This window comes from Dicentrarchus labrax, unplaced genomic scaffold, assembly GCF_905237075.1.
Source record: "Dicentrarchus labrax unplaced genomic scaffold, dlabrax2021, whole genome shotgun sequence".
NCBI lineage: Eukaryota > Metazoa > Chordata > Actinopteri > Moronidae > Dicentrarchus > Dicentrarchus labrax.
The window spans coordinates 905,768-927,080 of record NW_026136722.1 but is presented as its reverse complement, the minus strand read 5'-3'; the positions used below and the strand labels follow the sequence as shown (position 1 = coordinate 927,080).

Sequence of the window (21,313 nt, the reverse complement as noted above, 5' to 3'; positions counted from 1 at the left end):
GGTAGCTCCGTTTAGTGTCCTGTCTCCCTCACTAGGTCTGACAGAGGCCAGACCTGTGTGTGAGAGGGGTCAACACTCTGCCCCCCTGCCAGAACAGGAAGAGCCAATCAGCATCACCCTGCAATTACTGTAAAAACGTCTCATGTCAGAAGCTAACTGGATAAATGAGATGGGAAGCTTTAGTACGTGGCTTCTAGTAAAAGCAGTGCAAGACAGACTGGAGTGGGTTTTGTTTTGTTTGCGTGGTGAGCTGGTAACCTGCCTGCCAGGCCTGCAGCCCTGTAGGCAGAAGCGGGAAAGAATCCCACTGCTTTTCCTAGAAGCCCCCTGACACTGTTGTTTTCCTGGAGCGACACAGGAAACCTGAACCTTGTGCCACAGCTGTGAGTGGTTTGCCTCTGCATTTCCTTTCTCTCCTGGCCTCCTCCTCACCCCTTAGTTTCCCCTTCTGTCTACTACATAGACTGGCAGGATGTCCACACACACACACACACACACACACACACACACACACACACACACACACACACACACAATGCCATTGTGACTAACCTCCCTCTATCTCCGTCAGCCGATCTAGACAACCGGTCATTTCACGCAGACATGCATAATTGTACAGCTATTTAAGTGTAAGCGTAGATTTGTTGTGCTCTCTTTGTTGTGGTCTTACTCCCCCTGTGAGTATTTGTCATTCTTTTGTTTTTTTGTGTGGAATTTACCAGCAGTTGCAGTTTTGTCCCCTCCACAGGCCTTGTAGAGGGCATTGGGTTGACTTAAAATATTTGTGTATAATTGTAGAGTGTCTTGGGTTGACTGTAACGTTTATGTATAATTGCAGAGTGTCTGTCTTGTCTCTGTGTATATGACTACATATGTATTTTAAAATGTATGTACTTGTGTGAATGTAGTCAGCATGCATTTTACTGTCTGTTTGTGTGTTTTACTCTGTGGCTGCTGACCTCCGGCCAGCTTTGTAACGGTTTGACCATTGCCTGTTTTGGTCCCTGTTTAGTCTAGACAGACATCCTGAGCTGATCTGCATGACACCCAGACAACAGAGAGCAGATAGTGGCATTTCTCATGTCTGCAGGCAACTTGGACTTTTTTTTTTTGGTCTGTTCTTTTTTTTTTTTTCTTTCCGCCTGATCTCTCTCTTTCTCCCTCACTCTCAAATTCCGCAGACTTTAAGAAGTTCAGACAAAGAGTTTCCAGACTTTGGCAGAAGTTCATGTCCATGCTAAGACTGAGTGGAATAGTGCAGGCTTTGTACTGAAATTTGTCAAATGTTTGACCTCTGCATTTGAACTGAAGCCTGCTCTGTACCGATGCTCAGTGAGATTTTTACAGCCCGTGGCTGTTCCACAGACCAGACCATCTGTTCCAGGGCACAGCCAAGCTGTGGTCTACAGACAGAAGAATGAGAGACGGATAATGAGGGAGAGAGGAATTGACTCTGAGTGATGTAAATGATACAGCGCAATGGGATTTGGAGGAAAAATGCATCCCAACACATGCTAGTTTACATGCATCTCTTTGACACTGATGAATCTCCTCTTTTCTCTCTCTCTCTTTTCTACTCTGTGTTTCATCTTTATTCTCATTTCCTGTTTATCTCGTGGTGTTCTCGTTCACTTTGTACCGGCCTTTTGCTTATGTGCTCTCTCCACTTCTCCACAGACCAGAGACTAGACTTGAACAAGCTGAGTCCCAATGACAGTGACACAGTCAGGGGCCAGATAGTGGGTGAGTACAGTCGGACACGTAAACAAGGATGCATGTAGTTGCACATAAAGATTTGGAAAAGCTGTCACTTTAATTAGAAAGTAAACCAAAGTTGCACAAAAATCGTAATACCTAAAATCGTCTTTCTGGGATGTTTTCAACTGACTATTCTTCACCATGAGGGCAGATGTGGCACCTTGTCTTTCCTTCACTGTGTATTGAATATTCTAGGAGGGTATACTAACCACTAATGGGCAGCATTTAAAGCAAATGGCGCAAAGGTTAAATAATTAAAAGTAATTTCAGTATTTTCCTAAAAACAATATTCTTTTATAAGTTCTTGTAGTAATCATGGAGCTTGTAAGGACCTTCTGTGTTCAGTTTTGTTCTTTCATGTTGACGCATGGTATATGCTTGAGGATATTCTATAAGGATATAAATATGAAACATGTTCAGCTCTCGTCAGCCTGATGTTACCCATTCTCGTAGCTCAAAAAACTGTCACATTTATCACAGTCTTCATATAAAATGTAAGATTAGATTTCATAATACCAGACCCTCCTTGCAGAAGGAAAAAATAAACTTCCTTTAACCAGACCCTCCAGGATACCACTGATAAAATTTAACCCTATTCCTGTTACTCATAAAGATATATAGCTCCATTTTGTGCTTCGATAAAATATCTGTGCCTGTACTGTAATCTGCTGTCTAGTAATCCTAGCATGTGCATCTGTCTGCCATGTGTTGCTGCAGTGAGCCTGCAGTCTAGGGACCGGATAGGCACAGGAGGCCCTGTGGTGGACTGCAGTCGGCTGTTTGACAATGATCTTCCAGATGGGTGAGTGAGTTTGGGGAAATCTCTTATCATCTCAGAGGGAGCTTTTTGGAGAGGTTGCTGCAAATCCGAAACAGTAACTGCTGCCTTCAAGTACCTGGGTGCAGATACACGGAATATGATATTTGCATGTGGTGAGACAGAGCAGCGAGACAGAACACTACTAGATGGTTAACCATGTCCGCTCACTGCTGTTTCTGTGTATGTTTCTGCTGCCAGCTGGGAGGAGAGGAGGACAGCGTCTGGACGAATCCAGTACTTGAACCACATCACACGCACCACACAGTGGGAGAGGCCTACCAGGTGAGTACACTCTGTAGCCCACAGAAACTCAAACCCAGACCTCTTAAATCAAACAGCAGCAGGCCAATGGAAGACCTCATCTCTGCCCTCAGTGCTCCCAAACTAGGGAAAGTCTGTCCAAAACTGGAGTGGGCTCCTAAGAAAGAAAGAAAAAAAAAAAAAAAAGGTGTCAGACAGGCTGCTCCAGACAGTGGTGTTTAATGATGTGGAAGAGCCAGGGAAGTCACGGAGCTGACAGGAGCGGAAATAGAGGCATCTCTTCCCTGCGCTGTCTTTGTCTGTTGTACTTTCTTTTCACTGTCTTTATCAGTCAGTTCTTAACAAGCTTGACCTCAGGCAGTCTCCGTACTCCTGTGTTTGATGGTCTGTTTGTGTGCCTTGTGTAGATTTCCTAGTTAGCACCTGAAGACTTCCTAAATGCTTCCTATTGATTTACCATTACCTTACCTTACACCCCCCCCAGGCCTGCATCAGAGTACTCCAGCCCCGGCCGGCCTCTCAGCTGCATTGTGGATGAAAACACGCCCATCAGCACAAACGGGGCCACGCCCACCACAGCATTGCCGCCCAGTGGCGGTGACCAGAGGGCGCAAGAGAGACGGGTCCGCTCCCAGAGGCACCGCAACTATATGAGTAGAACCCACCTGCACACGCCCCCCGACCTTCCTGAGGGATATGGTTAGTGGGAAACCAGCAACACAGAGTGGACTAGAATGGATAGTATATACTGTGTATATGAGCGAACATTTATCATCAGGCCTTATTGTTCAGCCCTCATTGAAATCATTACAAAGGTTTGTGTAGTGTATGTACTTGCTTGTATAATGACATAAATTGCCAGTTACAAGCAAGCCACAACACTTACTGGAACTGCTGCTGGAAATGGATTCAGAGGGTATTTTAAATTGAAATTAGCCCGAGTAACCCAACATCCTCTGAAACAAAACACTATACCAGTGATTCTCAAACAGCAGTACTTCTGCAGTTGCTGGTGGTATTTTTAAATGTGGAGTAGCTTAACTAGTTTGACGAAAGTAGAAATTGTGATTTGATTTAACCAAAATGTATATCTAAACACTGAGTCTGCTGTAACATGCAGTTGAGAGTGCATTAAAACTACATAGTAAGTGAACAGAGAAGTGTCTCTGAGAACAGTTGGCTGAAAGTATAGTTAGCTAAGTAAGTAATGAATAAACAGTTCAAATAGTTAACAGTATAGGCCACTTGCCATTTTAGCTGAAAGCAGTGGTTCAATATTTGAAATGTATAGCTAAAAGCTTAAACAAACCAACCAAAACACTGACAGTTTAATTGTATGAATTCAATTCAAATGAACACTTTTGGAGAATGACTGACTGGTGGTGATGAAAGGGTGGTTGAGTTCATCTGACAAAACGCTAAAATCCACAGCAGTATACTATCAATACTGTTATGTCCAGCTTTCCTATCTTGAGACAGATGAATATTTAATATCCTGATTATAGTAGAGCATGCTGGGGTTTTTTTATCCTCTATGAAAGCCATCTCTACTTCCACTATGAATCGTTTCATCATTTTAATGCTGTTGTGTTAATTGCTTCGCCTCTGCCCTCCTCCCAGCTCTACAGTGGGCTCAGTAACCCAGCTAATCTGTAGCCTCATTCAGTCCAGCGCCACTCTGATGACGCTGCAGCTCCACACAAGGAGCCTGAAATACTGGCTCCATTTTAGACAATCTAATTGAATTGATCTAGCTGTTAAAGGCTGGCGGCAGCCATTCACTCCCCCCTCTGTTCTCCTTTCTCCACACAGTGAAACAATCAGACGCATTCATGTAAAAGCAAACACACACACACTCACACAAGCTGTGATCCCCCACACAGCCCAAGGGAGTTTTGTTTATCCTCACAGTAAAATCTTCTGTAGGATTTGGGAGCCAGAGCCATAGAAGCATATCACAACTTTGCTCTCAGTCCTTGAGATTAGGAGGCTCCAAGCCTCACTACACTTGTCTCTCTGTCTCTGTCCTTACTTTCTTAATTCTTTGGGCAGTTCCTGTAAAGCCTGTCAGCACCTCTGAATCTCCTCATGTGAGTGCACACTAGCCCGGAGATGTCACCCTGGGAGCTGAATGTATATCGTGCACTCATCGGGTGGGTGCGGGTTTGGAAGGTTATGTGTACATGCATGTTAAAGCAGGGCGGTAGATCCAAAGGGATGCCAGAGAAGAGCTCTCTGGCAGGCCCGCTCCATGGAAATATCTCTGTCAGCCTGTGATGAATGAGCTCACCAACTCGAAAGTCAGACAACCCCATCTCTCCTCTCCTTTCCCCTCCAATGTTCTTCACCCTGTCTGTCGCCTCCCTTCCTCCCTCCTCTGGCTCTCTCTGGCTGCCTTTTGGGATCTCCACTGACTCAGGCAGTCCTTTTATCTCCATCTGTGTGATCTCTCTCTTACGCAGACAGATTATAAGCACGATCTGTCTGCATGTAGCACGCAAATTAAACTACCGTTATTTCATTTTCCATATATTTTTAAACGTGTGACGAGGATGAGGCTAAATCTTGTCCTCTTTTCATTGGATTCACACCATTGTCTAATCAAGCAGCTCCAGGTCTTGCATCAATTAATCCCATTTTTATGTCCTCCTACAGAGCAGAGGACCACGCAGCAAGGCCAAGTGTACTTTCTCCACACTCAGACAGGTGTCAGCACGTGGCATGACCCCAGAGTACCAAGGTACGTCCGCCACAGCATCACTTTGTATTGTTCTGCTCTTTTTACTATCCACTATATAATACTCTAAAACAATGAAAATACAAGAATGATAAAATACATAAATGATAAATTGGGCTGTCCACAGAAGCTTCAATCACTCATCCTTCTTTGGTATACTTTTTGGCCCTCTTGACTACCAGCTGTCACTGACATAACTGACATTACCCATAGCTTGTGTCACTGCAGGCCCTTAGTCCTGGTTCCCTTGTAGTTTCCCCCGGAACCTGCAGCTAATTACGAGTCTGACATGCTGTGAGAAGACCCATGTCACGGGGCTCTGAGAGCATTTTTGGTCCTCTGGCACGAGCGCTGAAAGGCCTTAACCTGCGACACATGGCCAACAGCACACAGGTCTCAATCGGCCATACCAGAGGCTCTTGGGCAATTATCCATCAGGCATGTGTGTCCTATTGATTACCATAATCCAAAAGAAATACACACACACACACAGATGTGCATGTGCAAAGACAGGGTTCAGTGCAGTCCAGACGATATCAATAAAACATGACTGATACCTGGTCTCTGCTCACTTGCATTCTATCAGTATGTGAGTGATAGATGATACTTTTATTGCTTTTGATGGGAGGCTATTGGTCACACCACACCTCGCTGGGTCCTCCTCAGACAGCTCCAACATTAGCAGCTGGCTTAGCTGCCAAGCTCTCATCGCTCGTGAGGCTCTGGTCCCCTTTGGCTTTAATCCTGCAAAACAAAAAAGTCAGCGCCAGCATAGCGAGCCTGCCGTAATTTCTGAACCTTTTTGTATCCATGGAGTCCAGCTGAAAGGGGTTGCAGGGCAGCAGTAAATAATTTAGATGGGAGGAAGAAGAAAAATAGAATAAAAGTGATTTCTCAGACATCTCGGAATCTTGCTGTCCGCCCGAGTCCAGTTAGTCAGTGCTTTGGTATGTTTTATACCTAGGTGTGTGTGTGTGTGTGTGTGTGTGTGTGTGTCTGTGTGTCTGTGTGTGTGTGTGTGTGTGTGTGTGTGTGTGTGTGTGTGTCTGTGTGTTGTCTCTTTTTTCCTCTGTCCCACCCTGCATTGCCTCTTATTTTTCTGAAATTCTTGTGTACTTGTGCTTCATTGCGTGCTCTTCTGTTTTATTTCAGAGATCTGAGTAATGTGAATTGTGAGGAACTCGGTCCTTTACCTCCTGGATGGGAGATACGGAACACGGCCACCGGGAGGGTTTACTTTGTCGACCACAACAACCGAACCACGCAGTTCACAGACCCGCGCCTCTCCGCCAACCTGCATCTAGTGCTAAAGTGAGTACTACAGTACAGGAGCCTTGAGCCAGAAAACATTAAAGTGAAGTAAATTAGACAGCACATGAAAAGACAGGGTATAAAAGCAGAGAGATTTATTTTCTGTCTTCCTTTTGTTTTTGTTTTGCGTCTCTAGTCCAAGCCCCAATGGTTCTCGAGGAGGCATCGAGAGTCAGAATGTCAGGTAAGGTTTGGGCTTTGTGCCAGTAGTCTTCACTGCACACAGACAAGAACACACACAAGCACACACTCCCCCAGACATTCACAGACTTACTCACTTTGCCTCCCCCTCAGTCAGTGTTTTACTGTGGGATCCTGTGCCAAGGTGTGTTCACCACCTGTAGAGGTTCAGAGTGGCCCTTCTGCTGAGCAGACGTTTGCGCGCGCACACACACAGAAATACATACCCATTGCACTCCCCCACAGTTTTCTTTCCACACAAAAATTCAAATTCCTCAGGCCCGCAGAGGTTTTGATCATAAAGGCGTTTTAGCACACAATCCGTCACAAAGCTGGCTTTGGCCTGACATCAGATAGCTGAGTGGAAACCAAGGCTGCTGTGTCTGTGGCTGAGGAGCGTCTTATGTCCAGGAAACGAGCATAAATCTGATGCCCAAGTCAATGAATGAACTATGCGTGTGTGTGTCCATCTGGGTAGGTTCATATGTGTTGGGTCATGCTTCTGTGCTTGGTACATGCCTGCATGCATGGATGCATGTGTGTCAGAATCCTTTTCCCCTTTGCAGCTGTTCAAACACATACTGCGCAGCGATAGCCATAGAATTACCCATAGGTCCTTGCTCCACAAAGGTGGAGCGGCGAGTCGGTGCCTTGGTGGGCCTCCTCCGCCTGATCTCATTCCTCCTCCGTGCAGAGAGAGACGGAATGCATCGACGGAGAGATCAGGTTTCTTTTTTTCCTGTTCTGATGGATCAAAGAACGTGTTCGGGATTTTGTATTCACTTTGCTTTTTTTTCATCTACGGCCGTCTGAAAAGTCTTATAAAAATTTAGCCTGGCACGCCACATTTGGTTTTAATGTAGGAGTTTTGTCATGAGCATGACTATGCCCAGATGTGTGAAAAGTGTGTGTGTGTGTGTGTGTGTGTGTGTGTGTGTGTGTGTGTGTGTGTGTGTGTGTGTGTGTGTGTGTGTGTGTGTGTGTGTGTGTGTGTGTGTGTGTGTGTGTGTGTGTGTGTGTGTGTGTGTGTGTGTGTGTGTGTCAAAGCCAGGAAGTGGGCTTGTGCTTTTTTTTTTATGTAATATCAGAGGAATCATTTTATACACAGAAGTGTATGAAAGTGTTTGAGATATATACCTTGGCCGGAGATTTGTCAAATACCTTCTTTATAAATGACTGAATGAGTAAGGTTTAACCTGAGTGTACCTAAATCCATTCTAATTACATTAACCCTGTAATAGATGATCTATTGCCTTTCCCGTACAGTTTCTGTCCTTACTGAAACTGCTCTATTACAGCAGACAGAATGGATTTTGGAGTGACTTTCTCGCTTGTGACAAGGCTCTGGAAAAGATATCAGTCGTCATGGATTTCCATCAAGACATCTGCCTTTTATCAAGTCAGGGATTTTAGAAATTTTCACCCCTTATGTCCCGTCATCCCACAAAAATGTTCTATATATATACACACACACACACACACACACACACACACACACACACACACACACACAAATGTCAGTCAGAGTTATAGTATATTGCCTTTTTTATTCGTAAAGACTGAGCATCCAGACCACGGTTTTGTTTATTTTTCCACTATAATGTTGCTATCTCCTGCCGAATTCAAGCCCCCCTGACTGGTCGGGGTCACTGTTCAAAAGGTAACTGAATCCTTGTCTGGTTTTAAGAACTGACTGCAAGTCTGTCCTTTGTACAGTTGCATGAGAAATAACTGTCATTTCACAGACACTTTTGATTTGCCGTGTAGCTAAAACATTGCTTTTTATTGCGGTGCCTTGTCTCTGCAGTGAGCATCTTCAGGTAACATGCACCAGAGTCGCGCTCATCAGTAAGGAGTTGGAAAGGGAAGAGAGATCTCTGGGGCATGTTTGCCTGCAACCATGAGAGAAAGAGCAACAGAGACAGAGCAGGAATGTTTGATTTATGGGTCAAAGTGCAGGAAGAGATGCTCCATGTCTCCTCTCTCCCACCCTCTGAGTTGTCTACAGTGTTTGGATGATGTCGGGAGAGTGCCCTCCTCCCGTCTGAGTCTAGTCTGCAGGAAATAAAGGGATTCATGAGGAGGTCTCGAGTGTCCTATGAGGCCCTGTGGCTTTCCGGGATAGCAGGAAGTGATTGAAAAGCCAAACTGGATTCTACTGGGCAGACACCAGAAACCAAACACAGTCATTCAGTCAGAGAGAAGTTGTCATTGTGGTGGAGGAGAATGTAAGCCATAGGGCGGATACGTGAGAGTACCACTTTTGAGCTAAATTAACTTCTGACAACTGTATTCTCATGTCAGAAAAAGAACTGACTGACAGTTAAGTATTTGTCAGCTCCATTGAAAACACAATGTGTGGTTTGATCAAATTACCAGATAAAAGCTTGTGTGAAAATGTTTATTTTAACCTTGGCATCACTTTGAGGGTAATAGGCTACATATCCTTACTGCACGCACACAGACCGACATGTGTATGCTTCCACCACCCTCTGTGCTCGGCTCTAGAGTCTGGTGTTTATGACCCTGCTCAGGGCCGAGCATGCCTGCTACCCCCCACTGGAGTGCAAAAGGCCATTGTGCAAATAATCCTTTAGTGCCGGCCCCATAAAGGCTCTTTTGATTCTGTGTGTGTGTGTGTGTTGTGTGCCTCCCCACTGTGCCACCCTCAGAGGCTGTCTTCCCAAACACAGCGCCTGGTTCAAAAGTTGTATTCCCGAGACCTCTGTCATCATTAACCACAGATGATGTTCACAGCCACACTATTGATGCTGTGGTTAACCGCTTTTTTGTCGCTGTGTTTGAAACGCTTATTCAAATGCTGCTTTCTTTAAAATCTTTTAGTTTTTTTGTTTTTTTAGCATGCTTTGGCTTTTTCAGTACCCAGTAGAGTGAGAAGAAAGAAATGAGTGAAATGATTTTAAAATGCAGTTAAGTTCAACTGAGAATGCTTGTACATTGAAACTAGACTGCTCCTCAAAGGCAGAGAGCAGTAACAGGAGTAGTGAAACCATGAAAGAATGGTTTAAAGTTTTTAGGCTAGCCATAATACATGCAGATGCAGCACTCATGCATCTTTCTTGTCCATTTGCACTATTTGTTTTCTTGTAAAGAAAATGAACTGTTATCATTTACAGTCCATAGTTCTTATGAGTGAAACGTATCTCTGTTTTGCTAGTGTCTGTCCACTATTTAGATTTACAGTGGAAACTTAACAATAAATTAATTTACAATTTAATATATTATGGTCGCTATCATTTATTTTATAATCACAATAACGATATATTACATTTAAATGTTGGTTATAGTCATAAACCCACAGACAATTATTATTCAAATCTCAGAGCAACCCTCAGCTTTGTGGTTCTTTGTATCAACTTTCAGCTCATTGTTTTGGTTTTCCGGCTACAACTTTATTGATTTGGTTCACTATTCTGAAGAAATCTGTAAATTTAGTGTCAGCGTTTGCAAATGTAGCTCTGTTTACATGTTTTTTTCACTTAAATTATATAGTTCCATAGTAATTTTGCCTAAATATGTAGTTAAGTACTATGCCAGTACATGGTAGTTTCTATCACAGTGTCTGCACTATTAAGACCAACTATTAAGACCAACTTTTGTACTTGTAAAATGTGCCAGAAAGCCTCTGCAAGGTGCCCTTGATGACCCTACATTACCGCAAGTGTACATGATGAGTCAAAAGAAACAGAGTATCTATTTGCAGAACTTTCTTTCCCTCAGTCATATTCTGCTGCTCCCCCGTAGAAAGCCTTATTTTAGTTCAGCCATCACTCTGTGTGAGACCACCGGGCCTCTGCCAGGTGGAGAGGTGGAGAGATGGAGAGAGAGAGAGAGAGAGAGAAAGAGAGATCTTACCTCCACTAATCCCTCCTCCACCTCTGTCTGTCTGTCTGTCTGTCTGTCTGTCTGTCTGTCTGTGAGGGGCTGAGGCAGCTGTTTGACTTGATGTGCTTCCCAGATGACCTCAGTGTGTTTACTCCTCGTACTCTGCAGTCAGCAAAGGACACAGAGAGAACTCTCACTCTCAGAAAGCTGTATTTTGATTTTCTTGGCTTCCTCTTGTTGTTTTTGTCCAAGTGCTTGCTTACTTTTTCTCACTAGTAAGCTTGTTTGTGTTTAGTATTGGTACATCTGAGACTTTCATCTTGTCCCTCTGTGTCTTACTGTCTCTTTCTCTTGGCCCGTTTCTCCCTCTCCTCTCTCTCTCACCTCTTTCCTGTGCCACTCTTTTCTGTCTCTCTCCCTCTCTCTGCCCTCCAGTCGTCAGAACCAGTTGAAGGATCAGGCCCAGCAGGCTCTGGTGTCCCCTGGTCAGCTCCCAGAGGAGGCAGAGTGCCTCACAGTGCCCAAGTACAAGAGAGACCTTGTTCAGAAGCTCAAGATCCTCCGCCAGGAACTGTCCCAGCAGCAGCCTCAGGCTGGCCATTGCCGCATCGAGGTGTCCCGTGAGGAGATCTTTGAGGTGAGGATGGAAAGAAACAAGCTCTGTCATGTCATATCATCTGAAGCTCACAAGGGGTGTCTGTTATTAAAGATATGGGTACATAATTGAACCCAGAGGGAAATTCAGTTGTCACAGCCAGAGCATGCATGAAACAAATTAAAATGCATAACAAAATGGTAAAAAAAATGGAAATAATGTAATATTTGCTCCATTGCACAACCACCTACCCAGTTTTTCCCCAAGACTCCAGCCAGCAAGCACTGTAAGCAATAAACAAGAGCAATCCTGTGTTGTTCCCCAATTTACAAGCAAACAGCCCTATATTTCATCCTTTTGTGCTTGCAGAGCTGCTTGTAATTGTACATGTTATTTATAGACACACGCAAGTTATGTTAAACATTCTCTGAACCCCCGCATGTCTTCCTCCTCCCATAAAGGTCATTGTCTGTAGCTGTTGGCTGTGAGAATGATTTCTTCTTATCTATGATGTGTGAAGGTAGTCTGTTGAAAATCTAAAGCAGACTTCTTGTTTGAGATGAGGATTTTCCCAAGTACATTTTCCTCAGCTGGAGAGTTTCTTTTTCTGCATCTAGGAGGTGTGGGTCCTTCATCAGAGCAACAACACCTGCAACAGACTGCATGACCCTCATAAAATATGCAATGGAATGTGCTGGAACAGCCATGTCTGTTAATCTGAACGAAGACATTTTTGTTGGCTGATCTCAATGTGAGAGAGAGAGCGAGAGGGAGGGCTGGGGGGGGGGGCAGAAGACTTCTTGAGGTTGAGACATAACTGCATAGCTTCTCCAGACCAGCTGAAACATTACATTATGACTGAATGTGCAAGTGTTAGCTGCTGGGCTGTCGGACCTGTCTTTTATGTGTACATTTCAGTGTAGATAAGACATTCCCATTTCTCCTACAGCACCTCTCTGTTGTCTGCTGTGTCTGGAGGACACAGTGGAACCTGGCTGTGTTATTATAGTCTTATGGCTGTGTTTATTATAACTGCCCCTAATCCACTTTAAATGAGCCCTCCCCCTGACGCTGTGAGCCGTCTGCACGTTGGTTGAACACTGATCGAGGCAGAGAGAGAACCAGTTGGAAATGACTGCTGTAACGCCACACTGCATCAGTCTCATTTCTTACAAAACTGCTACCGTAGAGCAAATATTTATTCAGAGCACTTCCCAGTACTTGTTTTTCTAACTCCTAACTTTAGTCCTTCTAGTATCAACCTTTGGTTTAGGAGTTGCCATGTTTAACATGTGCCATTAATGCAAGGCATGGAGCTTGGAGAGGGCATGAATCCCTAAAACTGGTCACATGTCATTTTTCCTCCGAGGCAGCGCCCCTCAAACTGATATTGCAAACTCATAAATAGCTTTTCTTTAATTATTTTTCCACTGGGGACTACATAGAACCAGATGGCTCTGCATCAGCAAAGCTACCGGAGCAAATACAGCGAACAACTGTCTGACTGACGCTGTTACCGTGTTTGACGAGGCGTGTGTGTTTGTTTGCATCCATGTTGCAGGAATCGTATCGCCAAGTGATGAAGATGAGGCCGAAGGATCTATGGAAAAGGCTAATGGTGAAGTTCAGAGGAGAAGAGGGGCTCGATTATGGAGGAGTGGCCAGGTAAGAGGCTGTAGCAAAAGAAGAGCATGGTACATGAAACACACAGACTTTGGTTCTGTAAATACTTTTTACACTGCAGTCTGCCTCCTAGTGGAGGAGCAATGTTTTTTCTGCTTTGGTGTAGTAATTTCTTCATCGATTTAGCATGTTCTGAACTGGGATGTTACGGGTATCTGTGTCTTTTTTCTCCTGTCTGACCTCTGTGCGTCTGTGTGGCGGACAGGGAGTGGCTCTATCTGCTGTCCCATGAGATGCTGAACCCTTACTACGGCCTGTTCCAGTACTCCCGTGATGACATTTACACACTGCAGATAAACCCAGACTCTGCTGTCAACCCTGTGAGTCACATTTGTTACTCACAACACAAAATGCAACACAACCATAGGTTCTGGATCAGCAGACCATCTGCAAGTCTCGAAATGTCTTAAAAAGCATTTAATTCAATTTTGTCTTCAATTGTCGTATATTTCTACTACAGAGGTGTTGACGATAACATTAGTTATAAGGCTGTTTCAGTCTGCGCCATTAGACCTGTAGTAAACACAGTCAGTACTGTAAGCTACAGTAGCTAGGAAGATCATTGTCTCCTGATGGGCAAGTGTCAGTTTTAGCAAAAACTTCCATCCATTAACCACCAGTGTCCAGGTCACGATAATTGATTAATTGTATTCCAGGAATTATTGTTCTATACAGCTGGGAAGTACTGACAAAAATGGGATACAAATGTCAGTAAATCCATGTATTTAATGAATAATTGTAGACCTTATCATTCCTACTGGATTATTGGAGTGGTCATGAAAAAGGTATTAAAATGCATTATATTTGTTAAAGTATTAATTGCTACTTGCTCTGCTTGAAGTGTGTGCGTTGTCTGAGAATGGAAGGCGACTCATGTAAAACCCAGATAATATTTTGATCATACTGTTTGAGAATCCTTTGTTAAACATAGACACATTCTCAGACAAGTGTGTCCTCACACACTCACAGACAAACAGGCACACTGCCTCGCTGCATCATGGTCTTGTCTGTCTCCTCGTATTCCCTTGTCCTTGTCGTTTCACCAGTGGGGAGGGGGGTTTAAAAAGGAAACGAGGAAAACAAAAGACAGATTGAAGAGAGTTTCACTTTCAGTCGCCATTGTTTAAAGTGCACAAAGAAACTCAACACTGTGGCATAGAAACCCCAGTGCCAGAGCAACGCAGACACACTAGCGCACAAGTATAAGTGTGGTGGTGTGGGTCACTTGTGTAGGTTCGACGTAGAGTCTACATACAATTATAAATCAGCCTTTACTTTGCAGTCAATGAACGTGATCTCATGGGTAGATTTTTACAGGAATGAAGCATTGCTTTAACTGCTGTGTTCATACTGTGCTGTTCAAGTGTGTCCAGTTCTGCTGGTAACTCACTTCTGCCTCTTCATTTGGAAACTCAAGATGTTTTGTCTCCCCCCAGGAGCACTTGTCATACTTTCACTTTGTGGGCCGTATCATGGGGATGGCGGTGTTCCATGGCCACTACATAGACGGAGGTTTCACTCTACCGTTCTACAAACAGCTGCTGGGAAAACCCATCACCCTGGACGACATGGAGTCTGTTGACCCTGACCTGCACAACAGCCTTGTGTGGATCCTGTATGTACAAAGACTTTTTTATACAAGTCTGTATGGACTTTTCTGTGTAAATGAAAAGTGAAAGAGGATGCCTGAATATGAATCACAACACATTCACATAACGTTCTGCATTCCTGTCTGTCTGTGCTATCATTATACAAGTTAAACAAAGTAGCAGGGTTGTTTGGCCTCCATGAAAACTCCTCTCCCTTACTTTGATGACAGCGCCCCCCAGGGTTTTTGAATTTTTCTTACATCAGTTGTCACCAATCACGTGCCTTCCAACCACGTGTATGCATTTTTTTCACTTCAGCTTAACATCACATCTGCTGGTTTCACGGATCAGCACACATTCAAATGTTTTACTGGAAAAAGCATTTTGTTAGCGATAGTGACTGTGTAAAAGCCCTCAAACAGTCATTCAGATGTTCATGTCTCCTCAGGGACAACGACATTACAGGTGTGCTGGACCACACCTTCTGTGTAGAACACAATGCCTATGGAGAGATCATCCAGCACGAGCTTAAGCCAAACGGCAAGAGCATCCCCGTCACCCAGGACACCAAGAAAGAGTACGTCCGGCTCTACGTCAACTGGCGTTTTCTGCGAGGCATAGAGGCCCAGTTCCTGGCTCTGCAGAAGGGCTTCAACGAGGTCATCCCCCAGCACCTGTTAAAGGCTTTCGATGAGAAGGAGCTAGAGGTACTTTGTTGTTGGCACAAATCTAGATGTCATATTGCTCGATTTACCTCCAAGATCACTTAAACATACCCAATCTGTATCTTTCCTCAACCTTCAGTTGATTGTATGTGGCCTGGGCAAAATCGACATAAACGACTGGAAGTCCAACACACGGCTCAAACACTGCACCCCAGACAGCAACATTGTGAAGTGGTTCTGGAAAGCCGTGGAGTCCTTCGACGAGGAGCGCAGAGCCCGGCTGCTGCAGTTCGTCACGGGCTCCTCCAGAGTTCCCCTACAAGGCTTCAAGGCCCTCCAAGGTAGTAACACCCAGGGTGAAAACTGTGCATACGTTTTGTTATGTAAATGCTTTAACATTAGAATGGTTATGCAAGAAAGTCCTACGTATGAAAGCACTCATCAAATAGCTTGGTGTGACTTGCCTTCTTTGTGAGATGGACTAGAGTGAGCACTAGGGACAAAACGCTGAATATGAATGTCGTTCCAAGTCCATAATGCACAAAAGGAGTGGCAGTGTAGTCTTTACTGTTCCTTTGTTGCACGTACAGTGTGCTCTACAACACAACAACACAATCCAGGGAGTGTGTGGCAGCCACCAAGGGATGTCCCGTTGCCCGGGGGACAATTAAAATAGCACCTGGGACACAAAGATGCAGTATATAGGACAATTCTAGGAAAGTAAAGACTTTTAATATTACAAATGAAATTATTTATACGTGTGTGTCCGGGAATATATATAATTTTAATTATTGGGTGTGAGCAAAAAATGTGAGGCAGCAATGGCATGCATTTAGCAACTTTCCAGACACGCTTAGCAACTTTATTTCTAAAAAGCTCATGTTTGACCTTTCACTCCGGATCTCTGGATTAGAGTGTTCCTATAGTTTATATTTAAGTAGTTTGTTTGAGCTTGTAAATATTTAAATAGTTTGTTTGATCTGTTCCCTCCTTTTTGTAGATTTTTTTTTTTACTTCCAATATATTATGTCCTCATTATGAGTTTGTGATTATTTGGATAAATAATAAAGTGTTTGTATGTACCTTTCCATCGGCGTATACCAATCAGAAACAGGTTTGCATTTGCATTGCAGTTTGCAGTGATGCATTTATTGATCAATTAGCAATAAACAAGAAACTCAACCAATGACTAACAGTGCAACTTGAATGAGTCAATGAAGGGATGCGAGTTACTAATACAAATTCATTGAACTATATTCATTATGTACAATGTGAGGACTGTGAGTAGAATTCGGGACACTATGGGAAAAAGTTAATTTCGAGCCCTGGTGTATTTGTGCGTGTTTGGGATTCTTTGCTCCTCTGTGTGTCTGTCTCTGGGTTTCTCCAACCTCAGACGAACCCTGAGTCTGAGAGTAGTGCACTGGTTCAGTGGGTCTATCCTGGCAGACGGCGCTGCCCAGAGACAGAGCACCCAGGCATGTGGAGTACACCGTGATCCACAGGCAGACAGCAGCCTCACACGCCTTATATAACATGGCCATCCTTTCTTGGTCAAAACATCAGCAGAGGCCAGAACACCCAAAAACTACACACACACACACACACACACACAACAGAGTTGAGCTTACTGTGTCTGTGGTGTCGCTTTGATTCTAAAAGTCAGACACACAACTGCAGTCAATTTATTTAGTCCTGTTGGTATCTAAATTATAAAATATTGTTGCAGCATTCTCAGAACCATGTGAGTATTTGTTGAAATAAAGGGTAAAAGCTCAAAACAGCACTCTGCAGCATACTGAGTAATTTAAATACTCTAACAGGACTCCCTAATGTTTGTTTCTTTATTGTTTGCACTATCAAGTCTAAAGAATGTAGACACAAGGACAAATTAAACAACTCACGTCTAGACACCGTAGAGGCCATAATAATGATCATTTTATAAGCTACTGAAAATCTAAGTGTGAAATTTAAATTTAGATACCGTTACAGCACTGAAATACTTTACTTTGAAAACTATCCGTCTGCATTTATGTCATTTAAAGTCCCCTCTTTGTCATTTCAAAATTGAAATGTTTGGGGGTTCTTTGTTTCTTGGCGGTCCTGATGGTACAAGACAGAGGTCTGACTGATACCTTTCAGGCTTGATTGATTATCTCTGCTCACTCGTGTGTTCAAGTTGGAATTTGTTTAGCTGGAGCATCTTGATTTTTTTTTTTTTTCTGTTGACTGTTTTTGATACAAAAAATAAAAGCTTAATCTGAGCAACTTTAAATTTTTACCTGGGGAGAAAAATCTAAACTTTAAAAGAGAGTATGCAGACAATTGATCACAGTGCAGAGCAGGTGCGTGAAGGTCTATTTTTACAACAGTAATTGTGTTCACACAGGTGCTGCCGGCCCACGGCTCTTTACCATCCACCAGATTGATGCCAGCACCAACAACCTGCCCAAAGCCCACACATGGTGAGGAAACCGTCAGCATTGTAGCATTTTCCAGATTGTTTGACATGGTGTCTGCCTTTGAGACAAAGCCGAAGAGTGGTGTGGAACCTTGACTAAGTTCTTCTCTGTTTTCTAAATATTCTTTTAAAATCTGTTTTCCTCTTCTGTTTTCCCAGTTTCAACCGTATTGACATTCCTCCCTACGAGCACTATGACAAACTGTACGACAAGTTGCTCACTGCCATCGAGGAGACGTGCGGCTTTGCTGTAGAGTGAGTCACTGATGCAGGCAGAGCTCAGCAACAACCAGAAGCAACATGGTTCGGCCATGATGAGCCTCCCCCTACAAATCAGTCCACTCAGACTGGGGGTCATCCATGGTTGCTTCACCCGGGGACGCCCATACTTCCCGGGGAAAATGTGGCCAAGCTAAGGGAGGGTGGGCAGAGAAGACCAGAAAATGTCATCTTAAGCTGGGTTTTTCTTTTTAAGACCCTCCAGCCCTCCATTATGTCTTTTTTTTAATCATCGAAAAGGATCTCTTCAGCTGCTAATAACTCAAGACTATTTACTAACTTGTGGAACCTGCAAAATATGCCGGCTCTTCCCTTTTTTCTAAGTTAATTTTAGCATTTAAAAAATAGACTGTATTCCATGTAGCAATGCTCCATCTTACCAAGCAGAACACAAGGTCAGTCCTCTCTGATACAACATTAACAGTACAGGGTTATTAATGGTTACCACAACCACTTGGAAACACTAAAATTTGGATGCAGAATGTGCACTACTCGGGCTGTTTGGTGCCTCAGAGTGATCACACTGGGGCTATCAGCATTGCCAAGGCTGGAAAAACGGGGACGTGTGCGGATAAGAAGACTAGAGACTGAATTAGCCCGACTGTTTACAACCCTCTCCAAAGACAGCAGCAGGGACCTCTGCTCCTGAGTCGCAACTCGAGCTGCATTCCCAGAAACCTATTTCACACGTTCGACAGCTAGTTTTGTTTGAAAATGAATAAATGAATGAATAGCTTGAAATGTGTTATTTTTCTATAACAGGGAAAATTGAAAAAGAAACAATAAAATTCTATATAATATATATAATTTATTGCTGTTATATTTCAGAAACCCCTTTCCATTGTTCCAGAAAAATAAAATCTTTTAATGTTAAGTGTTTAAATTATAGACGACAATTTGTGAAAACAGAACTAAGCTTAACTGGGTTTCACTTACGAATGCTGTGGTTTATTTCTTGACGGAACCTCTCTCATACTGAACAAGGAGAGGTTTCCCTTAAAGAGCAAAAAATCCTAAATACACAATTTCCTCCGAGTGCCATAATCATTTTGAATGAATGAATCTTTGCAATTATTGAGCAGACCCTTTAAATTCTACTGATTTCATCCTGGAGCTACATATGTTGGTGTGATGTTTCCTTTTCTATTGCCCAGTTGGTCACTTGTAGTTGGCTGTATTACTGTCACTAGCATGAAAACCTACCATTAATTTCTAATGGTATCAGAAGAGTCCAAAGTACATCATAATCTATTGTGTGCTGCCTCCACATTGTTGTTGTTGTTAAAAAAAAAAAAAAGAAAAACCTCTACTACCTTCTAGCCATGTGGTGCTAAATAGCATTAACGTTTGTCTTATATTGGCAACCTTGCTCATCGACATACTACTGCTTAAGGTGCACAACACACTACTCGTGCTCATACCTGTTTGTGGCCACAAAACATGTCCAAGAAACCAAGAGCTCTACCTAGCCACATTCTCAGGAGATGTCATATGTAGTTTGTTAATGTCCTTTTGATTTGACGACTGACGAGAAACTAATTCTGACCGTTTGTCTTGATTTCCTGAATGTTAAGGGGTTAAAAAGTCTCGTCGTTTAAATAGTTTTGCCCACGGGGAGACCGTTAACACACAGTAATCGTTGCATGTGTCCATATGTGCTTTTGGTTGAAAGGGAACTGAATGAGATGAACTCCTGTTTTAGCCTGCTACACAGTCCCATCAGTGGTGTTTTTATTTAGAGAAAGGGGGATTGTTTTCTACGATTGAAAATGAAATTCTTGAATGTTTTCAAAAGATGCTGCCTGTCTAGCAATCTCTATGACCGTGGACTGTTCTTAACGTTTGCATACACACACACAAAAAAAAACATGTTCATTTTCATTCTTTTATGTGGACTAATGTGTATGCAAAGTGAAAAGTGTCCTCAGATGGTGCTTTGTACAGTAATAAGATATTGTTCATATGTGTGGATCAAACAACCTGTAATTTATCTTTAACTTAAGTAGAAAAAGATTTTGTTGAAATGAAAAGAGGAATTGCACACAAACAGAAAAGAGGTTGCCACGTGTACTTAATGGTGACTTCTGTAACAGATATTCATTCGCCTTTAAGTCCAGTGCACAAGCTGATCGCCCTACTGTCTGTTCCTACACTACATCGCTCAGCATCGCCCCGTAGCTGCTGCCTCTCGTTGAACTGAACTTTTTATGAAACAAGTCAAAGTTGAGAGATGCCGCTCTTGTTTTTTTCTTTTTTTTTTGTTCTGTTTTTTAATAGCATGATCCACTAGCAGGACTATATCTCTCATAGCTGACTGATGCAATTTGATGTATGTTAACACTATCATTTTGTAAGAGTATTTTATTTTTGTGTGTAATTAGTTCTAATTAAACTTGCCTTTGTCTAACAATGTAAGGCCTTGTACAAAGACATGTCCTGTCCTTTTTCCTGTTTGAATGGTTGTTTGAAATGTCATAAAGAATCATTGTTAGGCTACTTTCAATAGAGGTGTTCTTAAACAGGCCCCTTGGTACAACAGTTACTTACATTAAATCAATTTATCAGGGGCTTGTTATTACCATTGTGGCTGAGAATAAATATTAAGTGTGGGATGCAAAGACTTTGCATCTGAATGGCACATATCTGCCCTGACCACCCACTGTGTACGCACTGATACCACAGTAGATTAAAATGTCTGGCAGATGGCTCAGAGGGGGTCAGGGAGAAAGGGGGTCAAATGACAATGAATAGAGCGGTTGGGGTGGGGGTGGGGGGGGAGAAAAGGTGTCAAGTACAGTTTTTGTTGCTGTGTCATAGATAGGTAAATGCATCAATCCACAGCGAGGTCTTGAAACCCGTCTTTCTACACACACTGGAAAGAATATAAAAGATTAGACTTCGTCAGGATAATAGATCATATTTTGATGTGTCAGTATCAAGAATAAAAAAGCCAAACATGTAATAAATAATATCTGTTTATTTTTTTTTTCCTTTTTTTTGGCCACTTTTATAGAGATTGATTAAAAAAAATGTGCTTGTATGTTTTATGGTGTAGTACAGTGATGAAAGACATAATACACATAATACTTATAGACATAATACTAAACTTTAAAAATGAATGAGTGAGT

At 43.0% G+C, this 21,313-nt stretch overlaps 1 protein-coding gene across 2 annotated transcripts in view; it reads left to right on the top strand.

The window, feature by feature from the left end:
• LOC127357128 (E3 ubiquitin-protein ligase SMURF2) overlaps positions 1-20,613 on the top strand; it is a 48,697-nt gene extending 28,084 nt beyond the window's left edge. For both annotated transcript variants that reach the window (XM_051389349.1, XM_051389347.1), the window contains exons 5-19: positions 1,678-1,743; positions 2,476-2,560; positions 2,777-2,860; positions 3,324-3,538; positions 5,495-5,579; positions 6,729-6,887; positions 7,024-7,071; positions 11,349-11,550; positions 13,070-13,173; positions 13,397-13,511; positions 14,628-14,806; positions 15,229-15,487; positions 15,585-15,786; positions 17,835-17,910; positions 18,066-20,613. In XM_051389349.1, the coding sequence (XP_051245309.1) occupies positions 1,678-1,743; positions 2,476-2,560; positions 2,777-2,860; positions 3,324-3,538; positions 5,495-5,579; positions 6,729-6,887; positions 7,024-7,071; positions 11,349-11,550; positions 13,070-13,173; positions 13,397-13,511; positions 14,628-14,806; positions 15,229-15,487; positions 15,585-15,786; positions 17,835-17,910; positions 18,066-18,165 (1,979 nt within the window). In that variant the 3' untranslated portion in view covers positions 18,166-20,613. The remainder of the gene's footprint in view (positions 1-1,677; positions 1,744-2,475; positions 2,561-2,776; positions 2,861-3,323; positions 3,539-5,494; positions 5,580-6,728; positions 6,888-7,023; positions 7,072-11,348; positions 11,551-13,069; positions 13,174-13,396; positions 13,512-14,627; positions 14,807-15,228; positions 15,488-15,584; positions 15,787-17,834; positions 17,911-18,065) is intronic.
• The last annotated feature ends 700 nt before the right edge of the window (positions 20,614-21,313 follow it).